We start from the raw sequence: 25,726 nt of genomic DNA, 5'->3' as shown, positions 1-25,726 counted from the left end.
AAGATGTTGAGTATGTTTTAAGATTTCACAGCTACTTCTACATCGCTGAGAAAAATGTCCTATCAGTTTTCAAATCATAAGCTTTTCTAAACATGTCTATCAGCCCATACGGTCACCTTTTATAGGTTTCATTTTCGACAGAATGTTGCATCTTTGGGTATTGATAGAAGTCCTGTCTTCCTAAAGGAAGTTTCTGTTCCAAGCGTTCCAAAACAAATCTATTTTCACCCTCTCATTATTTTACATAAAACTTTTGTTGTCCAAAGCTTAAATCTAGGGTCAGATTTTTTGGATATAAAACCTGAGTCATACGCAAAACATTTAAGAACCACAATCTTTATCAAAGTTGTGTTGTATTTTTATTGTTATTGTAATCCCTAATAGGATAAATGAATGATGATGAGGGTGAATGATCAAAAATTATCAATCGCTATTGGCAGAAGTAGAAAATCTAATTTTGCTTGACGTCCCACAGAAGCGTAGGAGGGTAGTTTTTGGCTACTCACGCACCCGCTCTGCAACATTCCCGCTCACTCGCATAACAACATGCCTCGTTGTTGTTTTCTTTAGGCAACTGCTTATTCCCTAAAATCTCAAACATGCTTTGAAACAGACGAGCACGAACGCATCGCCACAATGTTACTTACCGCCACCTTACCATCAACACTCAATGCAACAAAAGTCACTTCAGCCTTTCTCTACAGACAAATGATAACTACTACGGATTTCCTTTTTAGATATAAGACATTGAGGGTTGGCCTTAAAAAAGTCACAGGTTTGAGGATTTTTTTAAAAAAACATTTTCAGGATTAAAGTCATAAATTTACAAGTTAGAAGTCAGGTACACATTTGAGGTATTTTGGAAATCCTTTCCAGACATAAGTCTTATTTTGGAGAACTAAGCCATACTATTATGAGGGGGGGGAAATACGGTTTCCAGAAAAATTCATAAATTTGAGGAAAGAGTTATATTTTCAAGATTAAAATTATAATGCTATGAGAATGAAGTCATAAATTTTAATATTTTGGAAATATTTTTAGGTCAGTCATTTTTGAGATTTCAGTCGTAAAATGAGGGGGGGGGAAAAGACTTTCAGAAAAAAATCATTGGCTTGAGGAAAAAAAATTACATTTGAGATTAAAGTCATACTATTACCAGAAAAAAGGTTGTGGATTTTTTAAATTTAAATCGTCATATTATGAGGGAAAAAAAGTCAGAAATGTAGGGTGGAAAAAAAACGTACAATTTTGAGACTGAAGTCATATATTTACAATAATTTTTTTTTATTTTCAAGATTAAAGTTGTGTTAGTACCCGAATGAAGTCATATTTTTGGTGATATTTTCAAAGTATTTCAGAGAAAGTCATATTGGAGATTTCAGTTTTAAGTTGTGGGGGAAAAAAAGTACATTTTTTGTGGGGGGGAAAAAAAGTACATTTTCAGGATTTAAGTCATAATATTACCTGAATAAAGTTGTCTATTTTCAAAACTGAAGTAGTTATATGACAAGAAAGAAAGTCAGATAGAGAAAAACGTTGAAAATTTGAGACTTTTGAGATTTTTTTACTTCGTCATATAATTGGGAATACAGTTCTACTTTTGAGAAAAAAAGTAGTAGATTTTGTCGATTAAATTTGTAATATAAGAAGAAAATCATATATTTGAGATATTTTTTGGGGGGTGGGGGTGAGTTATATTTTCCAGATTAAGATTTCCAGATTCAAGCCATAAAAATACAAGAATACAATTGTGCATTTTGGGCAATAAAGTTGAATATTTAAGAAAAAAAGTCATGTTGAAGAACTTTTTGTTTACATTTTGGAAATATAGATATACAATATTTTTCGAAAAAAAATGCATAATTTTTTAGATATTTTGTAATGTATTTATTATTATTATTATTTTAAATCGGTCCAATATTTCGTTAGCCTGTTTGCATATTTGCCAAAGTCATTATTAAACCAACCAACCATTTTCTGTACCGCTCTATCCTCACAAGGGTCGCGGGCGTGCTGGAGCCTATCCCAGCTATCTTCGGGCGAGAGGCGGGGTACACCCTGAACTGGTCGCCAGCCAATCGCAGGGCACACATAAAACAAACAACCATTCGCACTCACATTCACACCTACAGCTGAGCAATTAAGAGTCGCCAATTAACCTACCACACGTGTTTTTGGGGTGTGGGAGGAAACCGGAGTCCTCGGAGAAAACCCACACAGGCACGGGGAGAACAGGCAAACGCCACACAAGCGGGGCTGGGATTAGAACTGTGAGGGAGATGCGCTAACCACCTCATTATGAAACATTTTCAGAAAACAAGAAAAAGCACAAATAATTTAACAATCAGGTGCTTTGATTCAACCGTCGCGGAATGACCATGACCTGGATGAATGACAATGCACATAGACATAAAAAAAGATGATTTTTAGCAAGCACAGCTTTTTTTGTTTTTGTCCTGTTCGGCTGTTAGGTTAAGCAGAAAGGACGATCTGTCTGCGGACTTTCCTGCTCAGTGTTTTTGTTTTAAATACATTTTGTGACAGAAAGTTAAAAACGACTTAGGTAATTATGCTATTAGGTAAAGGGTTTGAGAAGATTTTATATAGTTGATGTCATATTTAAGATTTTAAAAAAGACATATTTGAAATAACTATCTTCGAGATTAAAATTGTAATATTGTGAGAACAAAGTCATATAGAAAGTCCTATTTTCGAGGTTAAAGTGGTAGTATTATCAGAAGAAAATGTGGTCGATCTTTCGATTAAAAGTAATAAAACAAGAGTCGTATATTTTAGGGATAAAAAGTTAAAGTTTCAAGATTTAAGATGTAATATTCCAAGAAGTCATCGATTTTCAAGAAAAAGTTGCAGGTTTGAGACATTGTTTTTTTTTTTTTTTTTTAATTTTCTAGGTCGGAATATTACAACAATAAAATCACATTTTTGAGAGGAAAAGTTGTATATTTTCAAGAACAAAAGTCATATATTTAACAGAAAATTTCTTATTTGGGCGGCACGGTGAATGACTGGTTAGAAGAGTGTCTGCCTCACAGTTCTGAGGACCGGGGTTCAATCCCCGGCCCCGCCTGTGTGGAGTTTGTATGTTCTCCCCGTGCATGCGTGGGGTTTCTCCGGGCACTCCGGTTTCCTTCCACATCCCAAAAACATGCTTGGTAAGTTAATTGAAGTCTCTAAATTGCCCCTAGGTGTGAATGTGAGTGCGAATGGTTGTTTGTTTCTGTGTGCTCTGCGATTGGCTGGCAACCAGTTCAGGGTGTACCCCGCCTCCTGCCCGAAGTTAGCTGGGTTAGGCTCCAGCACCCCCGCGTCCATTGTGAGGATAAGCGGCTTGGAAAATGGATGGATGGATGTCTTATTTGATTTTAAAAGTAATGTATGTGAAAATAAAGTATTTCAGAAAAAAAGTCTATTGACCAATCAATCAACCAACAAATCAGTTGATCAACTAAACAATGTAACAAACGAACTATAAGCCTGGTACACACACACACAAAGATTTTTCCACTCAAAACATTTTTTTATCTGCTACAGACCCCAAACAAAGATTATTATTATTATTTTTTTTTTTTTTTTTTTTTTTTTTTTTTAAATCGGGCATTCAACAGTTTTGGTCGTCATGTGTGTGATACGATCCAAGAATCTCAACACAGCAGACCACACACACAAAGATTCTGTTCCACCGTCAATCTCGAAGTCTTGCGTGATCACACGTGATCTCACAAAATAATGTGACAATAATGTGAGAACAAATGTGCTGTTGTCATAATAATCTAAATGTGCTATGCATGCTACAGGTGGTATGTAGAAGAATCACAAGTAGAGTTCAGTTGTATTTAACTTTTAAGGTCAATACATTTGCATTTAAATCTGTAATTAGTTTTTGAACATTTATTTAGATACAATTTATGACTTTTGTGTTCAATACATTTTATTTTCCTACATTGAATATTCCAACATTACACCATTTAATATTCAAACCGTGTATACGTTACAGTGGCTTACAATAATATTACATCTACTTTAAGGTATAAAACATCTCGTTTTTGAGGAATGTCTAATGTTGGTCATGATAGTGGCACTTGGAGTATTTTTTAGTTGGTACTTGTTATAAACAGTTCAAGAAGCACTCTTCTGCATGTTATTGTTGTCTATTGTACTGTAATCATAGCTTATCGGAGCAATGAAGGCATGATCGTCATGTAGGCACTGCAATTCAGTCTTGCACTTTGAGCGCAGTAAAAGTTAGGATTCGAGTCTCTCAGCTAAGTTGCTTATGCTTGTTTGGTAGCTCGATAAAAAACTGTAGAAAATGGAAGGCAGAAAGACAAAACAATATTTCAGCAGGTCAGCTCATCTTTTTCAACGAATGAATTACTAATTCATGCTGCACAACCACAAGAGTATACATGAGGAATTCTCTTTTTTTCTTCAAATGTTTCCAATTGTTTTCTTTATGGTTTACAAGGGTATTTCCTACACATTTACATTTATTGAAACTTGAGTACTGCATCAGTTTAGTGAGGTAGAAGGGTTGGGCAAACCTTTGTGACTAGAAGGTCACATTTGAGATGTAAAATAAACCTGGGCCACATTTGTTGGTGAGGTTTTTTAAAAAATACAACTAAAAAAAATAAATAAATAAATAAATACCTTTAATAATAAAATAAAACCAGTCATTATATTTATAAAACATTTTATTATGACAAGTTTACCAATTACATAATTCAATTAATAGTTATTAAATGTAACAAAATATATATTTTACTCATGTTATGCTATTTGCAACCAATTAATGTACTATACTTTTAAAATAAATTCTTGTTTAATGTATTGACATACTTTAAACAAGTATTCATGTATTTTAATTGTTGAATTTACTGATTTATTTATTTAATTATTTTCAATGACTCGCCAACCAGTTATTTAATTCTAAAAATTATTTTTAAAATGAATTGATACATTTCACGATGTTCGCGGGAAACAGAAGCTAAACTAACGCAGCAAATATTATATAGATTTTGTTCACTACTGTGCTCCGACCTACGTACGTAAGGGGGACGTAGGGGTCGAGAACTCCGTCATAAACCGAAATTCTAACAACAAACTTCACCAAAAAGAACTTTTAAACTTCGAAGAGAAAAGAGACAAATGTGGAGTACAGAAACATACCAGCAGGCTGGGCTGACGACGCCAATTCCAGCAGCATCAGGAGGACCATGAACGCAGCAATCCCCAGCATTGCTGTCACACGTTAATCAAAATCAAATATCAAAGCCAAAGCCACGCGTGCCCTCATCACAAAGTCAAGCCACACTTTACAAGTCGACACCAAAGCTCGTAACTCCACATGAAAAAGTCAATTCCAACAACTTGTGGTCGGCTCCAGTCAGACGTTTAGGCAACCCATTCCCGGTGGCTTCCTCACACTTGCTAACCGAGCGCCTGCTAACAATCGGACTTTACCTGTCCCGAGCCGAAAAATCACCTGGAATTACGTCACATCCGCTTTCAAATTAAAACCAGAAACTAAGACTGTAAAATTACAGCAACAAACGCTGTACAGTACATTCAACGACAAAGAAACAGCAACATATACATAATCTTACACAAAAATATATTCTACATAGATGCCAAACAAACAAATGGTTTTAATGTATACATAAATGAAGACCAAAAAGGATGATAAACAAACAATGATTTAAAAGTATAAATGAATAAAAACAAAAAACAGACTTTTTGTCTTCTATTGAACCTCTAATTTATTCACAAGCTTCTGATATGAGCAATAGAAAATATTAATGAGGTTTTATTATAACATCTGTTTACTCATCAACTAATCAACCAACTAGACAATAAAAACGTATTGTTAATAATGAGTTTTTATTTGAATGTATTTCTTTAATGATTGTGAATGTTTCGAACGACTGAGTTGAACTGTATTTATTCCCCAAAGTGAAATGATGTAAAAACAGCACAATTCCTTTAAAAAAACACACACAAGTAAATTCTTATTAATGTGATTGGGTATATGCAATAGAATTACTTTTAAATTTGACTTTTATTGTGAAGGTATGATCCCAGGTTGACGGAAGTTGCAGTCTTGGGCGCCACCTAGAGGCCACTGCATTTTTGAGGTTCGCTGTTGAAAGAAACCTTCGAGGATTACAGATAGTACAATCAATTGAACAATCAATCAATCAATTCACTCATTCAACCAAACAACCAACCAATTAATAAACTAGCCGAGCCAACAAATAAACCAATCGATCAATTGACCAAGCTACCAAACCAACCAAACATTCAATCTAATGACCAACCAACCAAATGCTCAAACCATCAATTAAGCAACAAATAGAGTGACTAAATCACAACAGAACAGTCAATTAATTAACTAAACAATCATTTGACCAACAAACCGATCAACTGACTAAATCATCAACCGACCACTCAATTAAGCCATCAACCAACCAACCAATCAATCACCTGACCAACCTGACTAACCAACAAGCACTCAATCCATAAGCGAAGAAATCAACCAATTAATTGACTAAACAACCAAATAACCAATCAGTTAACTACTAACTGTCAACTAACAAACCATAATTGCTCAGTATATTAGCTAAGCAAACACTCAACCGATCAATCGACTGAAGAGCCAAGGAGACAATCAATTAAATAATCAACTAACCGAGCAACCACTCCATCTACCCATCAACCAACCGACTAGGCAAACAATCAAGTGTGGAAAAAAGAGGAAAGAGTCGATCAGTTGAAGTGTGTGCAGGATTCCTTTGAACAAGTCGAAGCCATCATTGTCGTTGAGTTTGTGTGTGGCACAGCGCCCCCTGCTGCTGGTAGACGAGCACGGCGGCTGTCGCAGCCCTCCGGTCAACATCTGGGACGGACGACGGCCATACTGGCGGCCTGGCTGGCGGGTGTGGCAGTTTGAGGATTAAGCTGCATGACCAGTGGTGTCATGACAGGCCTCTGCACGCAAGTCGTGATCCTGCGCTGCAGAGCGGCGAGCAGTAATTACACGGGCGGGCACGCAAAACATATAATCCCACGAGCACGACATTCGCTCTGCGGGCTGCAGTCCGCCGTCCTTGCGTCCGTCTGTCCGCGCAGATGTTGGCGAGTGACGACCGACCGCGTTCGCTGAATTCTGCCACCAGCTGGCGTGGCAGAATTCAGGCGTTGAATGACCGCGATTTTCCACCCCCATGACAGTAGCAGGGAATCTTATCAGCTTGGGTTGAGTCGCTGGTTCGTCCATCGATGATGAATCAAAAAGGTGTACAGTCATTAGACGCCGCCAATGGCGCTCTCTGGCTCGGCGCTGAATCATTAGCATAAGAGTTAGCGTGACTTGTCCCCCGGGATGGCGACGAGGACGTGTTGCCCTCATTTCCCAAGTCAATAAACATCTCGTGACCAACCGCTGCAGATGCTGCAGCTGTACATGAATTTTCTAGATGGTTTTTTTTCAAAAAGTGGCTCACAGAAAATTGTTTTGCTGTTGTTTAACTCCACATCGCCATTAGCATAACGTCCCGCTGTCTGATTGCTGATGAACTCAAGTGTCGCGAGGCTCGATTTTATTTTTGTGTCGGCTATATTAAATTCTTAATCCATCCATTTTCTGTAGTGCTGATCGTCACACGGGTCGCGGGAGTGCTGGAGCCTATCCCAGCAATCTTCGGGCGAGAGGCGGGGTACACCCTGAACTGGTTGCCAGCCAATCGCAGGGCACACATAAACAAACAACCATTCGCACTCACATTCACACCTAGGGACAATTTAGAGACTTCAATTAACCTACCATGCATGTTTTTGGAATGTGGGAGGAAACCGGAGTACCCGGAGAAAACCCACGCAGGCACGGGAAACACGAGCAAACTCCACACAGGCGAGGGCGGATTTGAACCTGCGAACTGTGAGGCAGATGTGCTAACCAATCGCCCGTTGTGCCGCCTCAATTCTTAATATTCAATAAAATAAAAATCACAAAAACGTTTAAATCAAATTACATGTATATTAAAAAATATATATATTTCCATGAATATCACTGGGTGGGCAGTCTGCCAATCTGGTTGGGCCTGTACACTTCCAGGCCCACCCATAGCTCCGCCCCTTGTGTGTGTGTGTGTATGTTTGCGGTATGTGCGTGTGTGTGCATGTGTGTGTGTGTGCATATTTGTGTGTGGAGTGTGTGCGCATGTTTGTGTGTGTGGGGTGTGACTGAAGGCGTCTGCATGGAGGATTTAGGATTTAGAAAGAATTAAAGGGTCCGATTGTCTGGTGTTTAGATCTTGAAAAGTTTTTCATTAAACACTGACCTCCTGCTACCACTTTAATTTACTGTATATGGGTCATTTTCAGGCGGCACGGTGGACGACTGGTTAGCACATCCGCCTCACAGTTCTGAGGACCAGGGTTCAAATCCCTGCCCCGCCTGTGTGGAGTTTGCATGTTCTCCCCGTGCCTGCGTGGGTTTTCTCCGGGCACTCCGGTTTCCTCCCACAACCAAAAAACATGCATGGTCGGTTGACTGAGGACTCTAAATTGCCCCTAGGTGTGAATGTGAGTGCGAATGGTTGTTTGTTTGTATGTGCCCGGCGATTGGCTGGCAACTAGTTCAAGGTGTACCCCGCCTCTCGTCTGAAGTTAGGTGGGATAGGCCCCAGCACGCCCGTGACCCTTGTGAGGGTAAAGCGGTACAGAAAATGGATGGATGGATGGGTCATTTTCATATAATTTTGATCAATAACGGTTAAAGACCTACCCCACTGAATTTCAGTTTGAAACTCAATTAATTTGACTGATATGAGTATTTGATTTAATGGCAGTTGTTATCATTCAAAATGTAATTGTTTCTAAGAAAAAAAAATATTGTTGAGTCATATTTTTCACACTTCTAATGCCAAAATGTCTTTACCATTATATGTCCCATATGAAATTTCATGATTTGTAACTTGTTTTCTGACGATGCCAATTGCATTTTTGGGTATGTTGGCTTTTTCTCCTATTGCTTAATATGTCGTTTCCATGAAAACTAACACAAATGCAAATCTTTTACAAGCGGTCTATCTTTAGCATTAATTTCAATGAAGAGTTGCATTACACCACAGGGAGCTGTGAGCTGAAGTGCCAGGATGAGGCAACCATTTTGCATTAACACAATAGCAGACAGCAAAATAAATGGTTATTTCTAGGGTGTGTATGAATTTGTGAAAGTGTCTGAACAATTGCATGTCTTTACCGTTATTATGAATGTATAAAGGCAATAGTGCGATGAGTAGTTAGGATCGTTTATACACTTGCATCAAGAGAGTTTGAAGGGCAACAAATGTACAGTAAATTGTGCAACTCACATGGTTGCTATGAACCTGTTTATTTCTTTAACGTTATGCACTTTCGTCTTCACCGTTTTGCAAGAAGTGTATTTCAGTGGGCCACCACCATTTGCTCTGTAAATGGATTCTATCAACAAAACTGTAAAGTATAATGCTATAAGGTTTTAACACCAATCAGTAAAGTTTAGCCTGTATGATCACTGCTGATTTTGTTTTATCATCGAATAAAGCTGTTCTTCATAAATAAAAGTTAGCATTGTTTATGATTTTTCCCATACAAGTTTAAGAAATCTTGTTGTTCAGATTACATTTGCATTGGACTAGCATGAAATTAGTGCATTTGTCTCTACAATGTCTTTACTACAATGGCCTAAAAATTTAAATCATCAATAACTTTATATATATATATATATATATATATATATAACATGCATGGTAGGTTCATTGACAACTCTAAATTGCTCGTAGGTGTGGACTGTGAGTGCGAATGGTTGTTTGTTTGTTTCTATGTGCCCTGCGATTGGCTGGCAACCAGTTCAGGGTGTACCCAGCCTCCTGCCAGATGATAGCTGGGTTAGGCTCCAGCATGCCCGCGACCCTAGTGAGGAGAAGCGGCTAAGAAAAGGGATGGATGGATGGATATATACAGATACACACACACATACACATGCCTGTGTGTATGTGTAATCTGTGGTCTGGTGTGTAATCATGCCTACATTACACATGCTCATGTGCTATAAAAGCAAGGTCGTGTGTGTGTGTGTGCGTGTGTTTGTGTCATGTAATATTTCAACCAGGATTAATGGAGGATGGTGGCACGCCAACAGGCTGTGTTGGTGTGACACTGCAGAGGCAACTGCATGTAAGTGAGAGTGTGCTTGCGAGTGAGAGTGAATTAGAGAGTGTTGAAGTGGCATGAGATTGTTTGAATGTGAGCATGAGAATGAGAGTTAGGGGGACAATGAGACTGCTGGTGTGATTGTTAGTGTATTAGAAAGTGACAAAATGAATATGCGATCCAGAGAGTAAAGTTAGAGTGCAAAACAAGAGTGATTCTGATAATTTATTGTAGAGGGTGTCCAAGTGAGCATAAGAGTGAGAATGAGACAGGCGGTGTGATTGTGAGTGAGAGTTTATTAGAAGGGATTTAAAATTGCATGCGTGTGAGAGAGTGAATATGAGAGTGTGGTGTGATAGTGTATTGGAGAGTGTGTAAAAGTGAGCGTGAGAGTAACAGAGTGAAAGGGAGACCAAGACAGAATGATTGAAAGTGATCAAGATAAAGTGTTTGAAAGAATGCATGATTGTGAGAGAGTGAAGGTGAGAGTGAGACACCTGTTATGGCAGTGATATTGTGAGTGAGAGTGTTCGAAAGTGTGTTGAAGGGAGCAGGACACAGAGTGAGACAGCTGATGTGATGGCAAGCGAGTGTATTAGAGTGTGTTTAATTGAGCATGAGTGTGAGAGTGAAGATGAGAGTAGGACAAAGCAAGTAAGAGTGAATCTGACAGTGTCGAATGCAGCTTGAGAGTGAGAGAGTGAAAGTGAGATTCCTGGTGTGACAGTGTGATCATGAGTGAGAGTGTACTTGAGAATGTGTTGAAGCAAGCAGACGTGACCTATTATTTCCATCCATCTATTCTCTGAACCACTTATCCTCACAGAGTGAAGAGGAGAGTGAGACAGTGCCTGAAAATGTGTGAAGGTGAGCATCGTTGTGAGAATGATGGTGAGACAGCTGGTGTGATCGTGAGTCAGCTGGAGAGTGTGTGAAAGTGAGACAGTGACTGAAAGTGGTGGACGGTGATTGTGGAAGTGAGAGAGTGAGATGTGTGGTGAGTATCAGAATGAGAGAGTGAAGATGACAGTGAGAGAATTGGTGCACGAGTGACACAATGAACGTGAGTGTGAGACTGAAAGTGTTTGGAGGGGAACATGAAAGTGAGAGAGTGAGGGAGTTCTCATGAAAGCGAGTAAAGTGTGTAAGAAGGCACACATGAGAGTGAATTTGAGAGTGCTACAAAGCAAGTAAGAATTTATCAGAATGTAGAATTCCGATTGAGAGCTAGAGAGTGATGGCGAGGTGAAACAGCTGGTGTGATAACGAGTGAGACCGCATCAGGGAGTGTCGATTTCAGCATGACAGTGACACAGTGAAGGTGAAAGTGAGACGTGTGGTGTAATAGTGAGCGAGCGTTTGAAGTGAACACAACACAAATGCAAATGTTTTCATTGGCTTTGAGATTTGATTCTTCAAATAGTGTGTTCCACGTGAGGAAAGATGACGTCACTTTTCTTCTCGCTCACATGTACATATATACACACACACACACACATACACGCAGGCAAAGAGAGTGATGTGGGGCAGAAGTAAATCTCTCTGCTGACCTGAATCCTGATATTGGGTCGCATGCATGTGTGCACACGTGAGTCGCCACCCCTCCCAAACCCATTACACTAACCCTCCCACCCCGCCACCAACCCTGTTTGCCTCTCAAAGTTGCGTCCGTGAGCGGGACCCGATCACATCTTCATCTGGGCAGCATGCGCAGCCTCCTGGAGAGCAGCTGGCGGCGCTTCGGCCCGGCGGGGCGCGGATCCTACGACTGGGCGACGCCAGTGCCCTCCACGCACGAGCAACAGGTGAGGCCCACCGGAACATTCCTTTTCTTCTCTCCAGTGGTGGGAAGTAAATGATAGTTTTTAGGTATTTGTACTAGACATTGGATTACAGTGTCCCCTAGGATATTTGTGATTGCTACTTGTATATTCACCTAATTACTGTTAATTTTTATTTTTTTGGGGAACCTCTCCTCCATTATTCACTGGAAAACTTACAAGCTGAAAATTGTAGAAAGAATAGTTTTTAATATAGTTAGACTTAGAATGACACTGTTTTTCAATTGTATTTTTAATGTTGACTCACACCCTTTTTATTTAAAACAATATTTAAACAAATGATTGCTACTTAGCAACAAAATATAGAAAAATTGACAAAATTGAATGTAACAATTTACAAGATAGGACACTGTTTTTCAGTTGTTCAATCACAATTTTTTAAAATTAAAAACATGTTTTTAAATCTTGAAAGCTAAAAGATATCAATAATTTTTTTTCAATTATAAATGTCAAACAAAAGTGGAATGCTAAAAGATATTGCCAAATTCTTTGGTGGAACAAAGTTTATTTTTTTCAGTTGAATTTTACAACTTACAAGATGTACTGTTTTTGAATTGAATAATAATTTTTTTAATGTTGAATCACGTTATTTTTTTATTAAAAATGTTTTTTTTTAAATGTTGATACCTATATCACATTTTTTAAAATTATGAATTACAAAAATGTTGAATGTCACAAAAGATTGCCTAATTTTTAAGTAGAAAATGTAGAATGTTTCAACTTCGAAGATATTATACTGTTGTCGAACTGTTAGTTTGATAGTTTGTTTTATGTTGAATCACACTCTTTTTTAAAACAGATATTTAAAAAATATGTTGAATGTTACAAGGTATCATCCATCCATCCATCCATCCATTTTCTGAGCCACTTCTCCTCACTAGGGTCGCGGGCGTGCTGGAGCCTATCCCAGCTATCATTGGGCAGGAGGCGGGGTACACCCTGAACTGGTTGCCAGCCAATCGCAGGGCACATACAAACAAACAACCATTCACACTCACATTCACACCTACGGGCAATTTATAGTCGTATCATACATACATATTTTTTAATTTGCAAATGTGAAAAAAGTTGACTGTTAGAAGATACCCCCCAAAAAACAAAAAATCCTTCAATTTTTCTTGCACGCACCAAATCATATAACAAAAGTGTGTTAGCTTAACCCTAACACATAATGGCATACCACCATACCTTAGGCGGTTGACAGAAATTAGCATTGATGTTACGGCTATTATAAACCTTCAAACAACAGCTACTTTAACATGTGCATAGCAGTAACACATACAACAAAACAGACTTAAACATTGTGTATTTAAACTCCAAAATGCTCCACCAAACCACAAAATAACCTAAGTCTGCTACCTTAATGCTAACATACACTGCCAAAGACCATAGACAGTCTTATAGAAATAAGCCTCGACGTTACAGTAATTCTAAACCTTCAAACAACTGCTACTTTAACACAACACATACAACAAATTTTAAACCAAACCAAATAAGAAAAGTCTGCTCGCTTAATGCTAGCATGTAATGCAAAATGCCACAGACGCGCTAACATAAATTAACATAGATGTTTCGCTAATTCCAAACCTTCAGACAACTGCTACTTTAGCGAACACTGAGCAGCAACACATACAAATACAACAACGCTCAATGGCATATATTCTCTCTGCGACATGGGAACAACATAACAACTTTGGGGACTTTTTGTTGGGGACCTTTTCTGCCTCATCTTCTTGCTCTTAATTACGCTGCATGTCTTCCAGCAGAGCTCAATGCTGCCTGGTATGTTGTGGCACAATGTGGTACTACACTAAAGGCGCCCAACTCTAAATTCTGACTTGCCTGTATACATTATTGTCAAAACGTGATGTTCTATACCACTTTTTTTTTAGACCAATACCAGTATTAGGATTCATTCTTGATTACTCACTGATAGCCGAGTACCAATACCACTAGAAACATAACATTTCAATTAACACAATGACGTATAATTGTTCACAAAGACCTTTCTTTCCGATGTACATAACGATTCACCGATGTGTCAAACTGCCGCAGTGTAACGCCAACTATTGATGAGGAGGACTTACTCCATATCAGATTTTTTAGCCTTAAGTATCGGTGGCTGGTATCAGAAGGCTTCAGAAGTACCCGATACCTTGAAATAAGGCCGGTGTCGGTCTGATACTGATACCTGGTAACAATGCTCGCCCATCCGTAGGGAAAATAAAATTCACTGTATAACGTGCACTCTCATGCATGCAGGGCTTCAACTGGAATGACCTGGGAGAGGACAGGAAGTTTGAGCTGCTGGTGTACGTGGTCCTCCCAGCGGTGTCGGTCCTGCTGCTTGTCCTGGTGGCGGTCTTGGTCTCCCGCCGCTGCTCCGCCTCGGCCTCCAAGCTGGGCCTGACCAACGTGATTGCGCTGGACCTGCAGGACGCCGAGAGCGGCGCCGACTTGCTGTCATCGCTGACCCGCAACGCAGAACGCCACGCTAGCACCAGCTCGACGGGCTCAGACGGGGTCTTCGTCATGGTCTACCTGCCGCCCCCCTACGAGGAGACCCTCACCAAGATCAGCAGAGCCGCCAGCCTCGGCAGCTCCAAGGACGCCGAGTCCATCAAGATTGAGGATCTGGAGGCCAAGCTGTGTCCGGAGGTCAGGTCCAGTGGTCGCTACGTGTGACAAGACTCTCCTGTCTGCTTGTGATTTCAATCATTTCACATCTCGGCTTTTGTTTTTAAGTCAGTTCCTCGCAATAATCCACAGAACACTTGTTAATACAGTGGTACCTTGATTTACGAGTTTAATTTGTTCCGTGACCAAGCTCGTAACTCAATTTACTCCAATGCATTTTCCCCATTGAAATGAATTGAGCTATATGCTATGATGTCATGCCATGACAGCACAATATTAACATAACAGACACCTGCCTAGCGGCTACACCCTCATCAGGATTTGTGCCTCCAAATGTTCAACTAGACCGGACCTCTTGACGGAAAAGTGACCAGTAATGACTTGATCATGAGCTTCTACTTCTTCTTCCTTCCTGTGATGTCAGCTTGTTTGTGATGTTCTACTGCCCCCTGCTGCCCAACAGTCAATAAAGAAAGTTGAAAAAGTGGCAAAGTGGTCATCGATTTGTGGCAGTTCTAGATTAAATATGAGTAAAATACTTCAGGTGAAACAAAAATAAATCATTTTAATTTTTTACAATTACTTCAATTGTAATCAACCAATCAATCAAATTAATAAGATGAATTGATACATATTATATACACATATGGTCCTTTTCTGCTTTGGCCCGGTGGACACAACGTCCAAGATTTCCCAAAACAGTTTGAATTGTGGACTCGTCAGATCACAGCACATTTTTTCCACTTTGCATCAGTCCATCTCAGATTAGCTTGGGTCCAGAGAAGCCGGCTGTGTTTCAGGGAGTTGTTGATATATGCCTTTAGCGCTGTTATAATTGCTTTTGTCGATCTAGCGATGAATTGTGTTCCTGTGCCCTCGTGGCAATATCCCTGATACGATGATGATACGATGATACGATGATTTAACACAGTGCCACCTGAGGGATCAAAGGTCAGGGGCATTCAATGTTAATTTTCATCCTTGATTCTCTGAATCTTTAGAGGATATTATGGACTGGAGATGATGACATCCCTAAATTCCTTGCAATCGTATGTTGAGAAACGTTGTTCCTAAACTGCGGGACTATTTGCTCATTCAGTTGTTCACAAAGTGATGAACCTTGCCCATCGTTGCTTGTGAACAATTGAGCTTTTCGGGGATGCTTCTTTTATACCAAATCATGGCTCTCACCTGTTTCTATTTAACCTGTTCACCTGTGGAATGTTTCAAACAGGTTTTTTCTGAGCATTCCTCAACTTTCCCAGTCTTTTGTTACTCATCTCCCAGCTTTCTTGGAACGTGCCGCAGACAAATTCAAAACAAGAGAATATTTGCAAAAAGAAAAACCCAAAAAGGTTCATCAGTTTGAACATTTAATATCTTTTTTGTTTTGTATCCAGGACCTGATTAAAAAATCCAGTGGCCCACAATGTGGAACAAAGGCCACACTTTTCCCATCTTGGCAACATCACCAGCAAATCAAGAGAATGAAAACCATTTAATTTGTAGGAATCTGATGTGCATATTTAATGAAGAAAGAAATTCAAACGAACAAGAAAACAAATACAGTAAACCTCAGTAAGCCTTTCGTATGTATGTTTAAATCATAACAATTTAAAAATCTGCCATTTGGTGCTGTGTTTAGTTCATTTGCATTGTTCGAAGAAGTTGGTGGCCCGGTAACACTCCATGCTGGCCGTCCGGAATACACTCCTGTTGGTTGGACAAGAAGAAAATAGTTCAACGGCAAATATGTCATATGTACAAAGGTATTGGGATGCAGCTCTTCAATCAATCAACCAATCAGAGGCTGGATCAGTACGTAAGTCCTAAGATGACATCCCTCGCAAAATAATTTGCGTTCCCTATTTTACTAGGGATCGCAAAGTTTTTTTTCTTTCATGTCACCTTAGCGGTTCTGTATTAAATAAACGGTTAACAACAGTAACTAAAATGTGTAAGAATACTAGCAATACTATACGACCAATCAATACTAGTGTTGATCTGATTGGCTGGTACTCTAGACAGGGGGTGTTAAGATCATTTTGTCATGGACTTCATTGTGCTTATGGTTTCCCTCTGAGGTCCGTTATGATTGTGAAACCATGTAAACCTTTAATCGCCTCATCATATTACACAGACACACAAATAATAATGGATAACTAGTTTTGAAATCAGAAGTCAAGTATAATAATTTGTCCAACTATTGTTCAAGTTACAGTAAAAAATGATTTTGGTAAAAAAAAGAATGCTTGCAATAGCTCAATACTTATTACATATGACAATTTGGTATAGATTTTAGCAAAAATCATGAAAGTTGACACACATTATTTGCTTTTTGGATAAATTGCACTTGTCAGGGTACTTTTAATACAACATGCTTTTTACTTTTACTTGAGTATTTTTGTTCTGTGGCGGCACGGTTGGCGACTGGTTAGAGCGTCTGCCTCACAGTTCTGTGGTCCGGGGTTCAATCCCCGGCCCCACCTGTGTGGAGTTTGCATGTTCTCCCCGTGCCTGTGTGGGTTTTCTCCAGGCACTCCGGTTTCCTCCCGCATCCCAAAAACATGCATGGTAGGTTAATTGACAACTCTAAATTGCCCGTACATGTGAATGTGAGTGCGAATGGTTGTTTGTTTGTATGTGCTCTGCAATTGGCTGGCAACCAGTTCAGGGTGTACCCCGCCTCCTGCCCGATGATAACTGGGATAGGCTTCAGCACGCCCTAGTGAGGAGAAGCGGCTCGGAAAATGGATGGATGGATGGATGGATGGATTTTTGTGCTGAATAAACACTACTTTTACTCTGTTACATTGACTACTTGTATTTTTATCTTGATATAATTATTGTATATCATAAACTCTGCCTGATAAGCCTATTGTGCTGTTTCATGTGTGTAAAAAAAGAAAAGTCATTGAAGACCATTTATTGTGGCTGAATTTGCCTTCATTCTTGTTACTTTATCAAAATCAGATCAAATCAATTACTAAAAGTGCCTTCTACCATCTGAAGAACATATCCAGAGTGAATGCTTGCATGAGTCAAGCAGACCAGAAGAAGCTCATCCATGCTTTTATCTCAAGTAGACTTGACTATTGTAATGGTCTTCTGACTGGACTCCCCAAAAAGAGCATTAAACAGCTGCAGCTCATTCAGAATTCTGCAGCTCAGTTCTGACCAGAACAAAAAGGTCACAGCATATTACTCCAATTCTAAAGTCTTTACACTGGCTTCCAGTCAACTTTAGAATAGATTTCAAAGTTCTGTTACTGGTCTATAAATCAGGTTTAGAAAGGTTTAGGTCCTGAATACATGAATTAAATGCTAATGGAATGGCTCTGAGATCGACAGACTCAGGTCAAATAGTGGAACACAGAGTGCAAAGCAAACATCGTGAAGCAGCATTTAGCTATTATGCTGCACACAAATGGAATAAGTTGCCAACAGAAGTGACGTCAGCCCCAAGTGCTTTTAAGTCCAGGTTAAAAAATGCTTTTTAGAACATTTCCTCTTTTAAATGATATTTCTTGCACTGTACGCTGTTTTAATTGTATTTTTTTCTCTTTGTTTTTAATGTTTATAAGCAGTTTCCCCCCTTTATTTTTAAATGCTGTTAACCATGTAAAGCACATTGAGTTACCTTGTGTATGAAATGCGCAATATAAATACATTTGCTTTGCTTTGCTTTATAAATTGACCATGGTTTTATTTAAAGTGATATTGTTAAGCAGTGTATGGATTTTTTTTTACTTTAACTTGTGTACAATTTTTTCCTGTTCAACCCACCTCTGCTTAAATGTGCTAAATAGCATTGTAATCGATCTGTTGTCCTACCGTTGAGCCTTGCCGGGTGGCAAAATTCGGTAGGAGGAAACTCTCAAACAAGCTTCATCATTTTTTTAGTGCCCCTTTACAAATCCATGTACGTGTGAACAAGCACAATTACTTTGTGTGTGTATTAAGAACAATTAGAATTTATATTCAGTGCTCCTTTGATGTCTGTTACATTTGAATCAGTCATTGATTAGTCATCCCTGCTGAGGCCGGAAGGTGGAGCTCTCAGACAAGAATCATCGTTCATATTTCCCCTTTTCAGGTAGTGTTCAGGTTTACATTCTTTTGGACAAACATGCGTGCTTTCTGTGTATTAAGAAAACTTTAAAAGTGTTTTGAGTACATGTCAAGCGCTATTTCAATGCTTAATTTATACTCGGTTTTAGCAGCTAACTTAACTCGCTATTTGGCGCCTGGTTAAGAGCATGTGCAATATGGATGGGACGACTTTGAAGATGGAAATATGGAGAGAGAAAAAGTGCCGCCGTTAATTATTTCTGTCTTTTTTTTAGTCCGGTGCAAATTAATAAGGTTTTGTGTGTGTTGTGAACACATTGAATGTATTTTGTGAAGGTTTAAAGCGATATTTTGATGTACTGTATAATTTCTTCATTCGTACCTAGCTTTCTCGTTATCAATTAGCCATGCCTGCCGAGATTGGAAGGGGGAGCGCTCAGTCAAGAATTGTCGTTAATAGCTCACCTTTTAAGGTAGGGTATGAGTTTTTATTCTTTTGGACAAACATTAGTGCTTTGTGTGTGGATTAAGAACAATTGGAGTCTGTTTGGATCAGGTTTTAAGTGCTATTGTGATGTCTAAATGCTTCATTGTTACCAGGCTTTTGGCACCTGCATGTACATTGATGCAGAGGTTTGGAGAGAGATTTCTTCGTTTTGACTATTGCTATGTTTGTGTGTGAAGCCAAAAGTAGATCTTTGACTCTGTTAACAGTTTCTTCACTTGTTACTTCCTGGTGGTGTCCTGTGAATGTTCTCATTTATCCAGTTCATTTCATTCTCAGGGTATTGAATTGATCACAACTGGACTGTTCTGGTTCTTTGAAGAGGCTTCACCGCTCATCCGAGCAGAAGCACTTACCTGAAATTTGGTGTGGAAACTCGACTATTTATGCTCCAGTCATTATATACTGTACATCATATTCATATGATCTACTACCGTATGTCACAAGATAAAGGTTAAATAAGACAGATAGAAGAAACATAAAGACAAAAGCTGACATGATGGTCACTTACATCCAGTGCTGACTGTTCACAAAGCATTGTATATCATCCGTGATGTCATCATCTCTGAACGCTTGAATGGGGAAAGGAGAGTTCATTTAATATATGTAAACATAATATGCAGTTAACTCCTGCCAATTTGGGAGCTACTTTATGCGAACTCACCGACTTGTGAAATTTAATGTAGAACCTGCAGTACATCTACTTTCTGGAAAACTCACCTTTTGGCACCTATCTGTATATTTTTGTGCTCTTCTGTCATGCCTGAAGTTGGTGCCTAAACGCCTGGCTTGGGCTAAGGTGCAATGTTAGTGGAAGTGTATCTAGCGTTGGCCACCGGCAAATTTTTGGCCAAATTGACAGCGAACAGCAGCGTAATGAGGGAAGATTCTACTTGTGGTCTGACAGTCAGGCGAGCCTCCTTGTGTGCAGGAGAAAACAGGGTTGTAAACTTGCAAAGATGACGTAGAGAACAGTCCAGATGGTTATTGGTTGTGGTGGATGTTAACAGCTGATCAGCTGCTAGAGGCTAGCAGCTCAACGTAAGGTACAGTAAGTGCCCAACTAAAGATCTGTTGTGGTGCGCAAATGCTGACGGATTCAGATTTTTGTGCTGCGCGTGTTTTTCAATTTGGCAGATCAGTCTGCACCAAGGTGCAACGAGGGTGTGTCCTTGGATATATGCCTGATGGAGTGACAATTTTCTGGGCAGAGTGTCGATCTAAACTTAAGCCTGCTCAGACCGCGACAAACTGCTCGCGCAGGTGAAACCCCTGGTGTAACGTGATTTTGGTGAATTTCTTTGGGGCACAGGCAGACAAATATTGAGCTCCACGGATATATTTAAGTCACCAGTAGTTATCATCACCTCATCCTGTACCTCCGCTCACATGTTGCCACATCATGGCTAGAGAACAGTGACAATTACACATTGTCCTCTTCCGCACAGAGTCTCTGTTGAGACTGTCAGATGCGCCGCATTTAAAGGGAATGAGAGGAGTCGAATGAAGTTGTCTGTAAACACTCCCACAGTGGCACAGCCCAGCTGCTATCAGAGTCGCCAGGCTGCTCTCGCCTATGAAATTACCAACACCAGTCTAACCTGCCTCTGGCTTAGAGTTGCGACACTAATGTATTTTGAAAATTATAGTACCTACTGTATGTATCACTGAGTGAGATGGCAGCAAAGTAATATGTTTATTGCTTTGGCTCTAGCGTAAAAACAGTTAATTTGTGAGTTTTCTGTGAATAACGGGGGATAGGTTCCATGAAAAAAAATCTGCAAATATGTGAATTTGCGGATGCCGAACTGCAAATATGTGAGGAGTCACTGTATATCATATGTCCATGTAAAGTAGACTTGATAACTCACCAGTGCAGGATGTAATGCAGAAGTTGTCCGTCCAAGGATTAGTTGAAAAACAGAAATCTGAGTCTGACAGCTGGAAAACTCCGTAATAAGTGCGGAAAGACTGCGGGTTTGCCACTGTGGCCTGCCGCCGCCGCCGCCGACTGCCTTCTATCGCCGTCTCTTCCGTCCTCCACAAGCCATCCACATGCTTCTTCAGTGCCTCCATCTCAGCCTGCTGCGCTATCTGGACCACGTCGGCATCGGGAAATTGTATAGAGATGTTTAAGGACTCAGGACTGACTGCCGTGGGGGTGTTTGTTGGTTCAGTTTGTCTTGTGGCAATGGTTATGAGAGGCTCAGGGGGTCTTGTGGTGTTGGTGGTTGTCGGTTCAGTGGGTCTTGTGGTGCTGGTGGTTGCCGGTTCAATGGGTCTTGTGGTGCTGGTGGTTGCCGGTTCAATGGGTCTTGTGGTGCTGGTGGTTGCCGGTTCAATGGGTCTTGTGGTGCTGGTGGTTTCTTGTTCAATGGGTCTTGTGATGTTGGTGGTTGTCGGTTCAGTGGGTCTTGTGGTGCTGGTGGTTGCCGGTTCAATGGGTCTTGTGGTGCTGGTGGTTGCCGGTTCAATGGGTCTTGTGGTGCTGGTGGTTGCCGGTTCAATGGGTCTTGTGGTGCTGGTGGTTTCTTGTTCAATGGGTCTTGTGGTGTTGGTGGTTGTTGGTTCAGTGGGTCTTGTGGTGTTGGTTGTTGTTGGAGACTCAGGGGATCTTGTGTTGATGTCTGTTGCACTAGTTTCAGGGGGTCTTGTGGAGTTGGTTGTTGGAGCTTCAGGGGGTCTTGTGGAATTGGTTGTTGTTGCAGATTCAGGTGGTCTTATGGTGCTGGTGGTTGCCGGTTCAATGGGTCTTGTGGTGCTGGTGGTTGTTGGTTCAGTGGGTCTTGTGGTGTTGGTTGTTGTTGCAGATTCAGGTGGTCTTGTGGTGTTGGTGGTTGTCGGTTCAGTGGGTCTTGTGGTGTTGGTTGTTGCACTAGTTTCAGGGGGTCTTGTGGTGTTGGTTGTTGAAACCTCACGGGATCTTGTGGTATTGGTTGTTGTTGGAGCCTCAGGTGGTCTTGTGGTGTTGGTGGTTGTCGGTTCAGTGGGTCTTGTGGTGTTGGTTGTTGGTAGAGGTTCGGGGCGTCTTGTGGTATTGGTTGTTGTTGGAGGCTCAGGGGATCTTGTGGTGATGTTTGTTGCACTAGTTTCAGGGGGTCTTGTGGAGTTGTTTGTTGGAGCTTCTGGGGGTCTTGTGGTATTGGTTGTTGACGGAGCCTCAGGGGATATTGTAGTGTTGGTTGTTGTTAGAGCCTCAGGGAGTCTTGTGGTGTTGGTTGTTGCAAGAGGTTCAGGGGGTCTTGTGGTGTTAGTTGTTGCAAGAGTTTCAGGGAGTCTTGTGGTGTTGGTTGTTGCAAGAGTTTCAGGGAGTCTTGTGGTGTTGGTTGTTGTTGGAGCCTCAGGGGATCTTGTGGTGTTGGTTGTTGCAAGAGGTTCGGGGGGACTTGTGGTGTTGGTTGTTGTTGGAGTCTCAGGGGGTCTTGTGGTGTTGGTTGTTGTTGGAGCTTCAAGTGGTGTTGTGGTGTTGGTTGTTGCAAGAGGTTCAGCGGGTCTTGTGGTGTTGGTTGTTGCTGGAAGTCCAGGGGGTCTTGTGGTGTTGGTTGTTGGTAAAGGTTCAGGGGGTTTTGTGGTGTTAGTTGTTGCAAGAGTTTCAGGGAGTCTTGTGGTGTTGGTTGTTGCAAGAGTTTCAGGGAGTCTTGTGGTGTTGGATGTTGTTGGAGCCTCAGGGGATCTTGTGGTGTTGGTTGTTGCAAGAGGTTCGGGGGGTCTTGTGGTGTTGGTTGTTGTTGGAGCCTCAGGGGGTCTTGTGGTGTTGGTTGTTGTTGGAGCTTCAAGTGGTGTTGTGGTGTTGGTTGTTGCAAGAGGTTCAGCGGGTCTTGTGGTGTTGGTTGTTGCTGGAAGTCCAGGGGGTCTTGTGGTGTTGGTTGTTGGTAAAGGTGCAGGGGGTCTTGTGGCATTGGTTGTCTGTTCAAGGATGACCGGCATAATAGAGGTAGTCCTGACCATGTTGGAGTTCAGACTTGACATCTTCTCTATTTCACATATTACTGCAAAGCATGAAGGCAACATTATTCATAGCTTGTGTCCAGAACCCTAAAATTCAGTCGTCTGTGTTGAATGTGTAAAGATAATCTTTCAAAAGCCTTGGACAGCATTCATCAATCTTCTCACCTACTGACATGATGAACTCTCTGAACTTTTCAATGCCTTCAGGGAGCTGGATGGCCTCTTCAAGTCTTGCCTTCAGTTCACATCTGGAGATCATGCGGCCCTGGGACAAACTTAGTACCAGAACCGACAAGACCAGCAGCGGCATAGTCCAGTCCAACCTCATCTCAAGGGCTTTTGTGAGGACAAAATAAATCTCTCAGAACTTGAGACCTCTGAAAAATGCTGGAATAAAACAAACCAACCAATCAGTTTAAGGTCCATCCATCCATCCATTTTCTGAGCCGCTTCTCCTCACTAGGGTCGCAGGCGTGCTGGAGCCTATCCCAGCTATCATCGGGCAGGAGGCGGGGTACACCCTGAACTGGTTGCCAGCCAATCGCAGGGCACATACAAACAAACAACCATTCGCACTCACATTCACACCTACGGGCAATTTTGAGTCTCCAATTAATGCATGTTTTTGGGATGTGGGAGGAAACCGGAGTGCCCGGAGAAAACCCACGCAGGCACGGGGAGAACATGCAAACTCCACACAGGCGGGGCCGGGGATTGAACCCCGGTCCTCAGAACTGTGAGGCTGACGCTCTAACCAGTTTCCCACCGTGCCCCCTCAGTTTAAGATCATCCAGTAAATTGAAGAACTTGAAGATATGGGAGATAGTGTAAACCTCCTGCCCAGCCTGGACAAGAAAATGGCTGGTGAGTGTTTGTCTTATTTTTTTGTTGTCCAGATAAACCACACGGAGTCAGGACCTGATAAGAGACATGTTAGACACACCCAAGACTCTAAATAGCCAAAACACGTACTGTATGCTAGTTTCACTAATTGTCATTGAGGTTGACAGAAACATGTGGGTTAGGTTCAATGAATACTCTAAAGTTTGATGTCGTTTCGTTTTGCCAAAGCAAAAACTGGCAGCAACCTAATTGTGCATGCAAAGAGATTAATGGAGTGCAAGGAGGATTGCGTCTGCCAAGGGCTAAATTGCCAAGCAGTTCATTATGCATGTTGTGGGAGGAGTACAGTATCTGAAAAGCAGGACGATTAAAAAACAAGACGCAATTAAACATCAGCATAGAGTATTTTGTTATGTTTGAATATATGCCATGCACATGCATATACAGTAGATAAACTTGACCTGATTTAAAGACGATGAGTATGGGTTATTGTGTGGGTGAATATACGGCATACGCATATAGCTAAATATGATAGCAGACATATATTAGATAACTAGTAGGATGATAAATAACACGACATGATTAGACAACATGAGCATTATGTATTGTATGTGTATTAATAAATGCCACACACATGCATATAGATAAATATTATACAATTGAACAACATGGCATGATTAAACAACAAATTGAACATAGCGTATTGCATTATGAGCATATGACATGCCGAAGTAAATGTGTATAAATGTGATAGTTATGTATAAATGTAAGTGGATGACTAAGCACCATGTTGTGATTAAATAACATGGCCATATAGCATGTACAACGCATGAATATAGATAAATAGGAGGGTAATTAAGCAACGTTACGCCAAAATATCGTATGTGTGTATGACTATATGACATAACTTGGCATTATGAAACAAAAAACTCAAAATGAAGTCGAGTATTGTGTTTGTGTGAATATATGACACTGGCTTACATATAGATAAATATCCTAATATTAGGATGACTAAACATGACAAGATCAAACAACCTGAGAATCTAACATTGTATGTGCATTGATATATGCCACACGTATATAAATATCTGGCATGACAAAGAAGCAATATGGCATGATTAAACAACACGATAGTATTACACTGTACTGTATGTGTGTGACTATGACACACGGATAAATATAAGAGGGTTGTATTGATATAACTACATAACATAAGACACAAACATACAGCTAATTAGCAGGGTGATCATAGAAATGCAAATAAAGCAGATATGTTCTCACCACGTCTGAGTGTTGCTTGTGTCTGAGCAGGCTTGTTTGTGTCACTTGACTTTCTATGTATATGGGTTAGTATAGCGAGTGTGGACAAACCTGTTTGTATTTTTCACGTTCCACATCCTTATTCGTCATTTCCCCCATTACCTTGGATCACGGTCAAAAGTGCGTGCCTGCAGTGACTCTGAGTGCTTGGAACAAATTAATGAGCCTGGCAGGCAACATTTGATGAACACCAACAAAATTGCCACTGTTGGTCTGCTCGGGAGTCAAAATGCCGTCTGAGGAGCAGGTGTCAGAAATACAGCCTGTGGGCTGATGCCGGCCCATCAGGAGAATTTGAAAGTTAAAAAAATAGTGTCGTAACCCCTGTAGGTAGGTGTTATGTTAA

General features: G+C 40.6%; 3 protein-coding genes across 5 annotated transcripts in view; 1 reads left to right on the top strand and 2 right to left on the bottom strand.

Moving 5' to 3' along the window:
• The window catches only part of ifngr1 (interferon gamma receptor 1), a 13,151-nt gene extending 7,656 nt beyond the window's left edge, over positions 1-5,495 (bottom strand). For both annotated transcript variants that reach the window (XM_061680731.1, XM_061680732.1), the window contains exon 1: positions 5,191-5,495. In XM_061680731.1, coding sequence (XP_061536715.1) covers positions 5,191-5,260 — 70 coding nt within the window. In that variant the 5' untranslated portion in view covers positions 5,261-5,495. The remainder of the gene's footprint in view (positions 1-5,190) is intronic.
• Positions 5,496-11,805: 6,310 nt separating this feature from the next.
• On the top strand, positions 11,806-15,185 carry LOC133404475 (small integral membrane protein 28-like). The gene is made up of 2 exons (XM_061680393.1): positions 11,806-12,020; positions 14,319-15,185. Exons 1-2 carry the CDS (start codon positions 11,922-11,924, stop codon positions 14,739-14,741), a joined length of 522 nt encoding a protein of 173 aa, XP_061536377.1. The 5' UTR covers positions 11,806-11,921; the 3' UTR covers positions 14,742-15,185.
• Positions 15,186-16,053: 868 nt separating this feature from the next.
• On the bottom strand, positions 16,054-25,417 carry LOC133403702 (mucin-2-like). Of its 2 annotated transcripts, none has more exons than XM_061678850.1 (5): positions 25,342-25,417; positions 23,383-23,604; positions 21,141-23,258; positions 19,781-19,841; positions 16,054-16,406 (listed from the first exon to the last, which is right to left on the bottom strand). In XM_061678850.1, exons 2-5 carry the CDS (start codon positions 23,543-23,545, stop codon positions 16,340-16,342), a joined length of 2,409 nt encoding a protein of 802 aa, XP_061534834.1. In that variant the 5' UTR covers positions 23,546-23,604; positions 25,342-25,417; the 3' UTR covers positions 16,054-16,339. The 2 variants fall into 2 exon arrangements, with proteins under 2 accessions (XP_061534834.1, XP_061534835.1); XM_061678851.1 differs by having other exon boundaries at positions 23,383-23,553; positions 25,342-25,408.
• Positions 25,418-25,726: the final 309 nt, after the last annotated feature.

This window comes from Phycodurus eques, chromosome 6 (genome assembly GCF_024500275.1).
Source record: "Phycodurus eques isolate BA_2022a chromosome 6, UOR_Pequ_1.1, whole genome shotgun sequence".
Taxonomy (NCBI): domain Eukaryota; kingdom Metazoa; phylum Chordata; class Actinopteri; order Syngnathiformes; family Syngnathidae; genus Phycodurus; species Phycodurus eques.
The sequence above is the reverse complement of the archived record's forward strand: the minus strand, read 5'-3'. Positions and strand labels throughout refer to the sequence as shown.